At 43.3% G+C, this 13622-nt stretch overlaps 1 protein-coding gene across 4 annotated transcripts in view; it reads left to right on the plus strand.

Moving 5' to 3' along the window:
• HEPH (hephaestin) overlaps positions 1-13622 on the plus strand; it is a 142790-nt gene that overhangs the window by 119276 nt on the left and 9892 nt on the right. For all 4 annotated transcript variants that reach the window (XM_080652618.1, XM_080652617.1, XM_080652620.1 and 1 more), the window contains one exon: positions 13103-13209. In XM_080652618.1, coding sequence (XP_080508744.1) covers positions 13103-13209 — 107 coding nt within the window. The remainder of the gene's footprint in view (positions 1-13102; positions 13210-13622) is intronic.

Consider the following 13622-nt stretch of genomic DNA (forward strand, 5'->3'; position numbering starts at 1 on the left):
TTTTCTCTAGGTTCTAGTTTGTTGGAGTAGATTTGTTCATAGTATTTTTTAATAATCCTTTGTATTTCTGTGGGGTCTGTTCTTATTTCGCCTCTCTCATTTCTGATTTTGTTTATTTGGGTCCTCTGCTTTGCTTCTTGGTGAGCCTGGCTAGAGGTTCATCAATCTTGTTTATCCTTTCAAAGAACCAGCTCTTGGTTTCATTGATCTTTTGTATTTTTTTTTTTGTCTCTATGTCATTTATCTCCGCTCTGATCTTTATTATCTCCTTCCTTCTGCTCACTCTGTGCTTTTCTTGTTGCTCTCTTTCTAATTAGATGATTTACTACCATTTTTTCTTGTTTTTCGAGGTAGGCTTGTAGAGCTATAAACTTCCCTCTCAGGACTGCTTTCATTGTGTCCCATACATTTTGGATTGTTGTGTTTTTGTTGTCTTTAGTTTCCAGGATGCTTTTAATTTCTTCTTTGATCTCTTTGGTAACCCAGTCATTATTTAATAGCATGCTATTCAGCTTCCAAGTGTTTGAGATTTTTGGATTGTTTTTATTTTCGTTTGTTTCTAATTTTATGGCATTGTGGTCTGAGAAGATGCTTGGTATGATTTCAATCTTCTTGAATTTGGGGAGACTTTGCTTGTGACCCAATATGTGATCTATTTTTGAAAATGTCCCATGTGCACTTGAGAAGAATGTATATTCTGTGGCTTTGGGATGCAATGTTCTGAAGATGTCAGTTAAGTCCATCTGATCTAGTGAGTCATTTAGGATTGCTGTGTCTTTGCTGATTTTTTGTCTAGAGGTTTATCCAGTGATGTCAGTGGTGTATTAAAGTCCCCTACTATGATTGTATTGTTGTCGATCTCTCCCTTGATATCTTCCAGGAGTTTTGTTATGTATTTGGGTGCTCCTGCGTTGGGTGCATATATGTTTATCAGGGTTATATCCTCTTGTTGTATTGATCCCTTTAGTATTATGAAGTGGCCTTCCTTAATCTCTTGTTATGGCATTTACTTTGAGGTTTATTTTGTCAAATATAAGTATTGCTACCCCAGCTTTTTTTTTTCATTTCCATTTGCCTGAAAGATATATTTCCATCCCTTCACTTTCAATCTGTGTGAGTCTCTTGTTCTGAGGTGGGTCTCTTGTAGACAGCATATATATGGGTTGTGTTTTTTTATCCATTCAGCCACTTGATGTCTTTTGATTGGAGCATTTATTCCATTTAAGTTTAAAGTTATTACTGAAAGGTATTTGTTTGTAGTCATACCTATTTTTGTGTCTGTGTTCCTTCTTACCTGTTTATTTCTTCTTTTTACAGTATTCCCTTTAGCACTTCTTGCATTGCTGGTTTGGTGGTGATAAACTCCCTTAGCTTTTTTTTGTCTGCGAAGCTCCTGATTTCCTCTTAAATTTTGATAGATAGTCTTGCTGGATAGAGTATTCTTGGATTCAGTCCTTTGCTTTGCAACACTTTGTATACCTCCTTCCATTCCCTTCTAGCTTGATGTGTTTCTGTTGAAAAATCATTTGATAATCTGATGGGGGTTCCTTTGTAAGTAACTCTCTGTCTCTCTCTTGCTGCCTTTAAGATTCTCTCTTTGTCATTGATATTTGCCATTGAAATTATGACGTGTCTTGGAGTGGGTCTTTTGGGGTTGATTCTGCTTGGGACTCTCTGTGCTTGTGTAACTTTTTTCTTCCCCATATCAGGGAAATTTTCTCTCATTATTTCTTCAAATAGATTTTCTAATCCTTGCTGCTCTTCTTGTCCTTCTGGCAGCCCTATTATACGTATGTTACTTTGTTTCATGTTGTCCCAAAGCTCCCTTGGGCTTTCCTCCTGCTTTTTAATTTTTTTCTCCAATTGCTGTTCAGATTGAGCTTGTTTCTGTACCTGATCTTCTAACTCACTAATTCAGTCCTCTGCTTCTTCTAGTCTACTGTTGAAACTTTCCATGGTGTTTTTGATTGTAGCTATATCACTGTTCATTTCTTCCTGATTCTTGCATAGGTTGTTGATTTTCTCATCCATCTGATGTATAAATTCCACAACCATTACTCTGAACTATTTTTTTCTCATGTTGCATGCTTCCATTTCACTAATTTCCTTTCTTGGCGACTCCTCACTTTCTTTCCTCTGGGGATTGTGCCATTTCCCATTCTGACTATCACCAGAAGGTTCAAACTTCAAGTTGGATGGACCTGGGCCGTGTGCCATGAGAACTTTGTGCCACCCGAGTTTCACTGAAGTGCTCCGACACTAGGATGTGTGGCTGCAGTGGGTTGGTGGGAACTAGGCTTGCCCAGGGTCAGTATTCCCAGCATTCAGTGTGGTCTCATATGCGCACCTAGAATCAGGGACCTTGCCTGCACCACACTGTTGGCGTGTGCCGAAAATGAGTCCCCTAGAGCATGCCAGGAGTCAGATTTTCCCTGTGTCTGCACCAAGAATTGAGTATCAGAGTCTCTGTTGCCTTTTGCAGCTTCTCGCTGAGAATCAGGGTTCCTGTGTTTGCATGCGCCAAGAATTGGCGTCACTGGCTCTTAGTGTGAATGCGCTGTGAGTCGGGGATCCCAGGCACACATGGTAAGAAACAGAGTCAAGTTGGTGGCGCTCAGTAGTGCCTCTTGCCGGGAGAATTTGGGTCCAGGTCACCATGGGGGACTGCATTGCACAATAGCTCTGTGGCTTGCTTGCACTGTGGAAAACTGACTTCCATGTGCACTTGCCCAGAATCAAAGTTAGGTGGCACTGCCACCTTGCATGGGCTTCGGGTTTGTTCACCTCATTGCACTGCGGGGAGAAGATTCCAGTTTCTCAAAATCCAGTAGCAGTGCTGCAGTCTGCACACGCTCTCAAGCTCAAATTTCCCGAAGGGGAGCTGCGTCCTGTGTGCGCTCTCTAGCTCAATTTCCATAGGGACACTGCGGCTCGAGTGAGGGTCAGGTCTATCAGTCACTATGGTGCTATCCCCGAGCCTGTGGGGAGGGGGATAGGCTCTTTGACTCACAGAAATCTGCAGCCGGGAAGTCTGGATTCTTGTTGTCTGTTGGTCTGAAGCTGTGGTCTCAGTTCTCTGTCCTCAGTGGCTGCAGGGTCCTGGTTTGTGTCTGAGATCAGGATCCTAGTCTCAAGCAGCTCTGTTTCTCAAGATGGCATGGTTTCCGTGCCTGCACCAACCTCCCAGAAAGTGCACGGGGCTCTGCCGTCTAAGACTGCCCAGTTTGGAAGCCCCTTGGAGGACCTGAAGAATCTAACTGTCCCTAGATAATACACACACACACCACACACATCTACACTCTCCTCTATAGGTTCCTCACTCTCTCACACTCTCTTCCTCCCTACCTTCCTGCAGGTCGCCATCTTCCTCTCTCCAATTTTTAATCTCTTTACTTTAGTTTGTGTATGTCTTTCAAACTGATGTGGGCATCCTGTAGACCATACATACATAGGTCCTATATTTTTTATCTATTTAGCTACTCCCTGTCTTTTGATTGGAGCATTTAATCTATTTATATTTAAAGTGATTATTGACAGGTACATAGTTCTTGCCATTTTATTCTTTATATAATTATGTTACTTTACTTTTTTTCTGTCTTCTTCCTAAAGAAACCCTGTTAACATATTGGTTTGGTGGTAATGAATTCCTTTAGCTTTTTGTTGAATGGAAGCTCTTTATTTTTCCTCCAAGGTTAAATGATAGCCTTGTGGTTTAGAATAGTCTTCATTGTAAGTACTTTCTTTTCATCACTTCGAATATTTCATACCAATCCCTTCTGGCATGGGATCCCTAAAATGTTTCTGTTGAGAAGTCAGCTGACAGACTTATAGGGACTTCCTTGTAGGTAACAAATTGTGTTTCTCTTGCTGCTTTTAAGATTCTCTCTTTGTATTTAATTTTGAACATTGTAATTATGATGTGCCTTGTTGTGGGCTCCTTTAGGTTCATTTTGTTTAGGACTCTGCATTCCTGGACTTATGGTGGAAGAAATGGCCTTTTTCTTTTACCATGCTACCGAAGTTTGCAGTTAGTTCTTCAAATAGCTTCTTGATTCTTTGCTGTCTCTTTTGGTACCTTTATGATGTGGATGTTGTTATGCTTCATGTCCTCAAATTCTCTTAAACTATCTTTATATTTTTAAATTCTTTTTTATGCTCTAATTGGATGTTTTCTGCTCTTTAATGGATTTTTATTATGTTCTTTCATTTGGGACATGTTATTTTTCTCCCCATTTGGCTCTCTTTTTGTGTTTGTTTCTAAGTATAGGTCAAGCATGTCAAACTCGTGGCTGGCCATGAGTTTGATATGCTTGTATTAGGTATATCTGCTATGTTTCCCAGCATTGGTAGGGTGGCCCTATATAGTAGGTGTCTTGTGGGACCCAGTGGTGTACTCTACTTGATCATCTTAGCTTAGTCCTCCAGGAATGTCCCTTATGCAGGTTATATGAGCCCTTCTTTTGTAATTGTGTTGACTGTTATTTAGCTTGTTTCAGTGTGGGATCAACCCTCAGGTTGCCTGACTGTGAGGATAGACTCCAACCACAGTGTACATGCTACTGTGCAGGTACTGACCACAAAAAGTGGAATTTGCCTCAATAGTGTCTGGTTCCAGCTGACATCTCTCTTTGCATATGCTACTTATGAAGCTAATTGGGTCCTGGTTTGATGTTGTCTGATGCTCACCACTGGGTATGTTGTTTCTGGGGCTTCTTGGGAGGGGCTCTGGTGCAGGTCAATGTCAAAAGCTGTCTGTGATTGGCCCTGAGCAACTTGTTTGGTGCTACAAAATGACCCACAGTTTGTGAGTTCCTCTGCTGGGCCTGTGTGTGCATGGGAAGGATTAAGCTCTGCACCAAGACTGGCAAACACCAGCACCAAGCCCAGGGGGCAGGTTAGCAAAAGGCCAAAAGCACCCCAAGATCCGGTTTTGCCTGACTTTGCCTGTTGGCTGCCTGTTATACTCAGTCACTGAAAGTGCCACTGTCAGTACTCGAATTACCTGAGGTAGTTTCTCAGTGATTCACCAGTAGGGATGAGTGGTATTCACCAGATTAATACAGGTTTAAACTCAGTGCCAGTTCTGGGTCTGAGGTCACTCAGCCAAAGTCCCAGGATAAAGCAAGGTTATCTGCCACCCTCTTGGTGCCTGAAGATCTTGTGGTGGGGCTAGGTTTCAGGGAGTCATCAGGGTGAGTCCAGCAGAGTTTTTAGCCCAAACCAGCCAAGATTTGGCTGTGTGAAGGCAGGGCACTGGACTGTTCAGTGTGTGAGGGAAATATGGCTCCCATCCTGAGTCATACAACTTAGTCTGTCCCTGATTATCCCTGTACCTCCCAGAAAGCTCTAGCTCAGCAGTTCAGTGCTGCCAGGAATCAGGATGGTGGGGCTAGTGGATCTCCCCTGAGAGGCAGGCACTACTCAGGCTCATGGGATGGTGGGGGAAATAGCCTCCACTCCAGAGCCACACAACTCAGTCATAGGAACCTGTGAGTCTGCATGGACCTCTATACATGAGGTCCAGGTAGCTGATTCCTCCACAGGGCATGAGCTCTGCAGGGTAGTACAATGAGGATTCTGCAGTGTGGGGCTACTGCATTCCCCCAGGTTGATACAGTAAGGAGAGGAGTGCCCCACCCAGGAAATATGGCATCTGTAGTGTGGGAGAGAGACTCAGCACAGGGATCCTGATGGCTATCCCTTCAGCTCTCTTCCTGGAACTTCAAACCACAGTATCTCCTCAGAAAACTCTATTCTGCTCCACACTCTCTCCTCCAGAACCCAAGGTGAGTGTCTGTGAACGATATTAATATTTTGTATCGTTCCTTGATTCTTCCCTGTAAGAGGGCTCCTGGATCTCTAGCAGCCTCCCACCTCTCCTTGGTGGAAAGAATCTTTGCTGATTTTTACAGCCTGATGTTATGGAAGTGCCTCTTCCCAGCTTTTTTTTTTTTTTTTCTGGAAATTCTGGCATGGGGCTGAAACCTCACTTTCCTCAGGCATAACCTTTGCAGCTGAGATATCCCTCTGGAATTCAAGCTGCCACCTCTGCCAGCAACACCAGTCATTTTTGCTCCTCTTTCCTTCCTACCAGTCTCTATAAGGCTTATTCTATAAATCCTTGCTTATAAGACTTCTGTTCTGTTAGTTTTCAGTTGGTTATTCAGGTTGATTGTTCTATATTTTACTTGTAATTTAAGTTTGGTCCTGGAAAAAAGGGAGTGTAACATCCACCTACTCCACTGCCATCTTGGATTCTCTCCCTGTATTCTTTATTTCTGACTGGTTCTATATATATATATATATATATATATATATATATATATATATATATAATTGATTTCAGAGAAAGGAAGGGAAAGAGAGATAGAAACATCATGATGAGAGAGAATCATTAATCAATTGCCTTCTGCATGCCCCCCACTGTTGATCAAGTCTGCAAACCGGGCATGTGCCTTGACAGGAAATCAAACCATGACCTCCTGGTTCATGGGTCGATGCTCAACCACTGAGCTATACCAGATGGGCCTGAATGGTTCTTTTTTATGTCTTCTTGTTCCATTTTTATTCTTACTATCACTTTATTTATCACTATGTTCATTCTTTTTTTAATTTCTCCGGGGGGGGGGGGTGGGTAATGGGAGGACTATGTTCATTCTTTTCCTAAGTTTTTGGAGCATTCTTACAACTATTGTTTTTAACTCTGTATTTGGTAGATTGTTTGCCCACATTTTATTTTATTTACTTATTTTTCTGGGGATTTCTCCTATTCTTTCATTTTGGTCGTGTTTCTTTGTCTCCCAATTTTTGGTGTCTCTATTTGTTTCTATATAATGGGTATATCTGCTATCTCCTGGTCTTGGTAGGGTGGCCTGATGTAGTAGATGTCCTGCTGGCTCAATGGCACAGTCTCCCTGATTATCTGAGTTAGATGCTCCAGGAAAGTCCCTTGTGGTATTCATGTAAGACCTCTTGTTGTAGTTGAGTCTTGATTGCTCTTGACCCATCCATGGGTCAGGTTGAACCTCAGGCTGGTTGATTAAAAGAATTAACCCCAACCATAGCAGTTTCTGTTCCCTGTTGAGATCTTCCTTTAAGTGTTCCACTTGTGTAGCTAATTGAGTCATTCTCTGATGTGTTCTGAATGTGGCCACTTGGTATTTTGGTTCTGGGGCCTTTTGGGTGGGACTCTGGTGTAGTTCAATATCAGACTGCTCCTGTGACAGGCCTTGTTAAGAGCTATAAAGTGATCCACAATGTGTGGTGTGTTTTTTTCTGCTGGGCCTGAGTACACATGAGAAAGGTTGTGTTATGTACCAAAACCAGCTTCCACCAGCACCAAGCTTCGGGGGAGGTCAGCAAAGGGCTCAAGGCACCCTGCGATTTATCTCTGTTAGCTGGCTGGCTGTTAGGCTCAGTCACTGAAAGATCCTCTGGTATTTACTAGATAAATACATATTCAAACTTGGCACCAATACTGGGTTTGAGGCCACCCAGAAAATGTCTCAGAGTATACCAAGGTCAGTCATCACTCATGTGTAGTCTGTGGTACTTTATTTTATGGCAGTATCTCAGAGAGTCATCAGGGTGAAGTCAGTAGTTTCATTGGGCTAAAAAAGATTAAGATTTGCCCTGTGGAGGGATGAATCTGCATAGGGTCAGTGGCACTGGTCGGGGCATGTGGGAGAAAAATAGACCTTCCTGAAGAGACTTCCAAGAAAGTTTGAACCATGGGTCCTGGCTGGTGATAGACAGCAGACTCCTCATGGCATGAACTTGGTAAGGTGGGGCCATAGGCAGTTGGAAGGATGGGGCTAGTGCATTCCCCTAGGCCAGTGGTTGGCAAACTGCGGCTCGTGAACCACATGCGGCTCGTGAGCCGCGGTTTGCTGCTCTGTTGACTAATGAGTTTGCCGACCACTGGGATAGGGGCTTAATCACAAGGAACAACAACAGCCTGTAATTATTGGAATCGAGAGTCTAGGCTGACATGGCATGGAGAGGAGTGCTCAACCCAGATAGCATCTGTGTGAGGTGTGGGAGAGGTCAGCACAAAGACAATGGCGGCTGTCCCCATAGTCCTCTCCTTGAAGACACACAACACAATCTCTCCCTGTATGACTCCAGTGCACTCTGAGCTAGCACCCCTTCGCTGGTGTCCAAGGTGCATACTTGCAAATGAGATTTTGTGTGCTGGCCCTTTATGAGTTTGCCTGGGTTCTTAGAAGACTCTTGTCTCCCCCTGGCAGATGGAATCTCCTCTGATTTTCACAGTGAGATGTAATGTGGGCTCTTCTTCCTGTCTCTGGTTCTCTGGGATGGAGAACCTATGGTGGGCTTGAGACTCCTCACTCCTCAGGGGAACTTCTGCAGCTAAGATATCCCTCCTGATTCTCAACTGGCACATGTGGATAAAGAGCTAGCCTTTTTCATTTCTCTGCCCTTTCTACCAGTCTCAATGTGGCCTCTTCTGTAAATCCTTGGTTATAAGACTTCTCTTCAGCTAGTCTTTAGTTATTCAGTTTTATTGTTCTATAATTTAGTTTTGATTCCATTTTGGTCCTGGGAGGAGGTGAGTGTAACTTCCATCTACTCCACTGGCATCTTGGATCTCCTCATTCATTACATATTTTTAGCTCCAGATTTTCTATTGGTTCTCTTTTTCTTACTTTTATCTTTTGGTTGAACTTTTCATTTTGATCATGTATTTTTTATTTTTATATATTTTTATTGATTTCAGAGAGGAAGGGAGAGGGAGAGAGAGATAGAAACATCAACGATGAGAGAGAATCATTGATTGGCTGCCTCTTGCACGCCCCCCACTGGGGATTGAGCTCACAACCCGGGCATGTGTCCTTGACTGGAATCGAACCCAGGACCCTTCAGTCTGCAGGCTGACACTCTATCCACTGAGCCAAACCAGTTAGGGCTATTTTTGTTTTTATTTTATTTTATTTTTCTTTATTGATTAAGGTATTACATATGTGTCCTTATCCCCTCATTGCCTCCCACCCCACTCCCGTTCAGGCCCTCACCCCCCTGGTGTCTATGTCCATTAGTTATGCTTATATGCATGCATACAAGTCCTTTGGTTGCTCTCCCCCCCTTACCCTCACCCTCTCAGTTAGGGCTATTTTTTATTGAGTTTGTTTTCTCGTATAGCTCAATGAACTCCTTTAAAAGAACTATTTTGAATTCTATGTCAAGCAGTTTGTAGATTTCTGTTGCTTTGGAGTTGGTATTAAAAAAATTACTGTGTTCCCTTGGTGATATCTTATTTCCTTAATTATTCATGTTTCTTGTAGCTTTGCATGGATATCTCCACTTTTGAGGAATCAGTCACCTTTACTTCACCTACAATTGAGTGCAAGGGTGCCAGGTCAGTGGCATTACAGCCACTTTGCCTTTGTGGGTGTTTAGCACTGGTTCTGGCTCTGGGGAGTGCACAGTAGTATAGTCTCTATGCAGTTCCATATGCTGAGGTCGGTGTCAGTGAATACTGCAGAACTCCTCAATGTCCAAGTCGGAAGTTACCCCCAGTGGTAACGGGCTATTGGAGTCCTCAATGGTGAAGGCTACTTGGATCCTCCTGTTCACATTTTCCCCCATGAGGCAGAGTCATGGCTGAGGGCATCCATTTGGCACCATGTCTAACATATGGGTGTCACATACAGTAGCTCTGGCTGCTATCTCTGAGATGCACATAAAGTAGCCTGTTCCAGAATTCTATGATGTAGACCTCTTCACTGCTGCAGTGGTGCTGTTGTCTTGAGGGAGGGACAATACTTGTTGGGTAAGAGGTGCCAAATTGCAGCTAATTCTGGTGGGACTGGAGCAGCAGTTGCTCCTTCTGTACAGGTTAGCTAGAGTAGACCTGGTTCCTTCTGGGGGGCTAAATAGCACCAGCTTCTTGTGTGTGTGTTGGAGGGGGGAATAAAACAGTGGTTCCTTTTCTGGGAGAACACAAGTGTTGTGATTCCTTGTGGATGGAGGTGGAATCAGTAGCTCCTTCTTGGGTAATTGAGGTTTTGGCAGCTTTATGGGGAACAGAGTATCAGTGGCTCTTTGGTTGGGGAGTGAAACCAGCTTATTTGGGATGCATGGAACAGTAGCACTTCCTTCTGGAGAAGGGCAGATTACCAGTGGTTCCTTCTCCTGGGAAAGTTGGCATTGATGGCTCCTTTTTATGGGGAGGGTGTGGAAGGGCAGCAATTCATTTTGGGTAAGGGAGGCAAGGACTGGAACCGGCTCCTTCTCAGGGAGATTCAGTGGTGATGGTTCTCTCCAAGGTTTTGGAACAGTGATAATTTCTCTGAAGAACACAACATCAGTGGCTCCTTATGGATTTGAAGGCAGAGCACCTATGGCTCCTTGGGTGGAAGGAGAATTGGCAGTAGCTCCTTGGAGGGGGGGCAGGGCAGAGGAGAATCCTTTTTATTGGGCAAGGTGATGGAGGCTCCTTTTGGGGAGGGTACAGCAACTACAACTTTTTCTTGGGTTGGGCAGAGTGATGGTGGCTTCTACTTATAGTGATGGCAGAGGGGAATAGACTCCTGGCAGTTCAGTCAACTAGGGTCAGTATCAAAAGAAGACTTCCTGATGATAAGGGCTGCTAGAGTCCTCCTACTGTCCTTTGCCACAATAGGTTCCCATTTGGTGCCTAGCTATGCCAGAGTAGAGTTATATATAAGATACTTTCTACATTTTACTCTATGTCTATTTTTATATTTTTTCTTCACTGAGTTGTTACAAGTTCTTTATTGTATTCCAGAACACTCTCAGAGCTATTTTTGTGTGTATATTGTTTATTTTCTGTTTTGTTGCTATTTGGGGGTAGGGGAGATGAGCATTAGAACCTGATAGTTTTCCATCTTGCTGATGTCACTCCAGTAGTTTTCCATTTGTATCAAAATCTCAGAATGGAAAAATCTATAGAAACATAAAGTAGATTAGTAGTTGCTCAGGATTTGGGGAGGAGGTGGGTTAAGGAATGATAGCTAAGGAATATAAGGTTATTTTTTGTGACAATTAATTTTTTAACATTTATTGTGGCGAGGGTTACAAAATTCTGTGAATATAAAGACCAGTGAATTGTGTACTTTAATGGTTGAATTTCATGGCATGCAAATTATCCTAATATATAAAAAGCCAGGGGCTGTCATGACCGAAACAACCAGACGGACAACCGAACAGCAGGCTATGTGGGGCTACCAGGTCGGCAGGGGGTTAGTGAGGGATGACCAAATGACTGAACAGCAGGCTGTGTAGGGTGACCAGGCCAGCAGGGGGGCAGTTGGGGGTGACCAGGCTAGTGGGGGGGCAGTGTGGTGACCAGGCTGGTGGGGGGCAGTTAAGGGCAACCTGGCTGGTGGGAGGCAGTTAGGGGTGACCAGGCCAGCGGGAGGGGCAGTTGGGGGCAACCAGGCCGGCAGGCAGAGGCGGTTATGGGTGATCAGACTGGTGGGGGGGGGCGCAGTTAGGGGCGATCAGACAGGCAGGCAAGTGAGTAGTTAGGAGCCAGTGGTCCTGGATTGTGAGAAGGATGTCTGACTGTCGGTTTAGACCCTATCCCCAGGATTGGGGATTGGGCCTAAACCAGCCTTGGGCAAACTACGGCCCGCGGGCCGGATCCGGCTGTTCTATCCGGTTCTCTTGCTCTCCCCTCCGCTCCTTTACTTTGAATTTATATTAGTTCACACAAACACTCCATCCATGCTTTTGTTCCGGCCCTCCGGTCCAGTTTAAGAACCCATTGTGGCCCACGAGTCAAAAAGTTTGACCACCCCTGGCCTAAACTGTCAGTCAGACATCCTCTGAGGGGTCCCAAATTGAAGAGGGTGCAGGCTAGGCTGAGGGGACCCTTCCCCCCCCCCCCCCCCCGCCCTGTGCACAAATTTTTTTTTTTGTTTTATTTTTTTTGTTTTTTTTTTAATTAATTAATTTATTTTAATTGTTTGAAGTATTACAAATAGTAGTACATATGTCTCTTTTTTTCCCCCATTGACCTCCCCCCAGCCTCCCCTTCCCCCCAGTACATGCCTTTACCTGCCCCCACCCCCAGTGTCTTTTATCCATTGGTTATGCTTATATGCATGCGTACAAGTCCTTCAGTTGATCTCTTACAGCCCCTCCCCCCCCCAAAAAAACCTCCTCTGCCTTCCCGCTGTAGTTTGACCTGTGCACAAATTTTGTGCACCATGCCTCTAGTATCTTGATAAATCTGTTTTAAAAAGTAATATCCTGTCAGTCAGAGAGGAAGACTTGGACACAGAGAAACATATTGGGAGGTTTTCTAATAGTCCAGTTGAGAAAAACAAGGGCCTACATTAGAGTATGGATATTAGGAATTAGAAAGAGGAGGTTATGGCTATAAAATATATTGTAGAGGTACAATTGATAGGATTTACCATTTGGTTGGATGATTTGTGCATGAAGGTAGGGATACAAAGAAGACTGAAGTTTTGAATCTGGATAGCTAGGATGATTTTGGTATCTTTTCTAGACACTGGGAACACAGAACGACTAACAGCATTTTTTTCAAAAGAAGGAGATGAGTTCATAATAATTTTAGTTTTTCATGTACTGTCAGGATAATCTTCAAAAGATGCCCAGAAATCTAATTGAAAATGTCAGATTGAAGCTTAATGGCAAGAGAAGTCTAAGTATTTAAAAATTATGAATACATAGATAATAATTGACATCAGAAAAGCAGATAAGAATTTCCATGGAGAGACTATGAAAAAATAGAAGAGGACTGGAGACAGAGCCTTGGGTAGACAGCTCTCTATAAGAAGCAGCAGCAAGAAAAGAACAAAACAGAGCCAAAAAAGGGAGGACATTATAAGCAGAGAGAACAGTAGCAGAGATGCTTTACTAGATGATTGGACCTAGGCCCTTAAGGACAGGATTAGTAGAAGAGAGGCTGAGGTTGTTCCATGAAGGAGACCAAAGTCACACAAAATAAAATGGAGGCTGGTATAAAAATGACAGAGAATAATCTTAAAGGTTTTGAGACTTACCCACCTTAGCCACTTAGGAAGACTAGGGAGTTGTGAGAAATTTCTGACCTGGTCCAACTAAAGGTCCATATTACCTTTCCTAGGTGAGGTTCTCACTTACAAATGGAACATACCAGAAAGATCAGGCCCAGGACCCAATGATTCTGCTTGTGTTTCCTGGATTTATTATTCTGCAGTAGATCCCATCAAGGTAAATACAATGTTGGCTTCCTGAAGGTGAGTCTCACAAATGGGCAAACTGACTGACAAAAAGAAGCTATTAATGGGTAAAATAAAAAATCTCATCACTGAAATACTAAGGTCTGGGGTTTTGGGGAAAGTTCCTTAAATGCTTGGCTTATTTTAATAGATGGGGGAAGGAATTAAGGAAATAGATAACATCACATGGTTGCCGTGAACATTTTCTTTCTTGATTCTTCTTGGATTTTATAAGCTCTCATTTAAAAAGCCTAGGATTGCTTGTCAAAAAAGTGGGGCTATAGCCTCAAATTTTGTTTAATCCTTCCTTCGGAGTGACTTTAGATAAGTCATTCTGCTTTTGTGTCCTCATCTGGAAAAATGGGTTAATGAATCTAGCCACCAATCTACAACCAGATCTCAGCA

The sequence above is a fragment of the Plecotus auritus genome, assembly GCF_963455305.1.
Source record: "Plecotus auritus genome assembly, chromosome: X".
Classification (NCBI taxonomy): Eukaryota; Metazoa; Chordata; class Mammalia; order Chiroptera; family Vespertilionidae; genus Plecotus; species Plecotus auritus.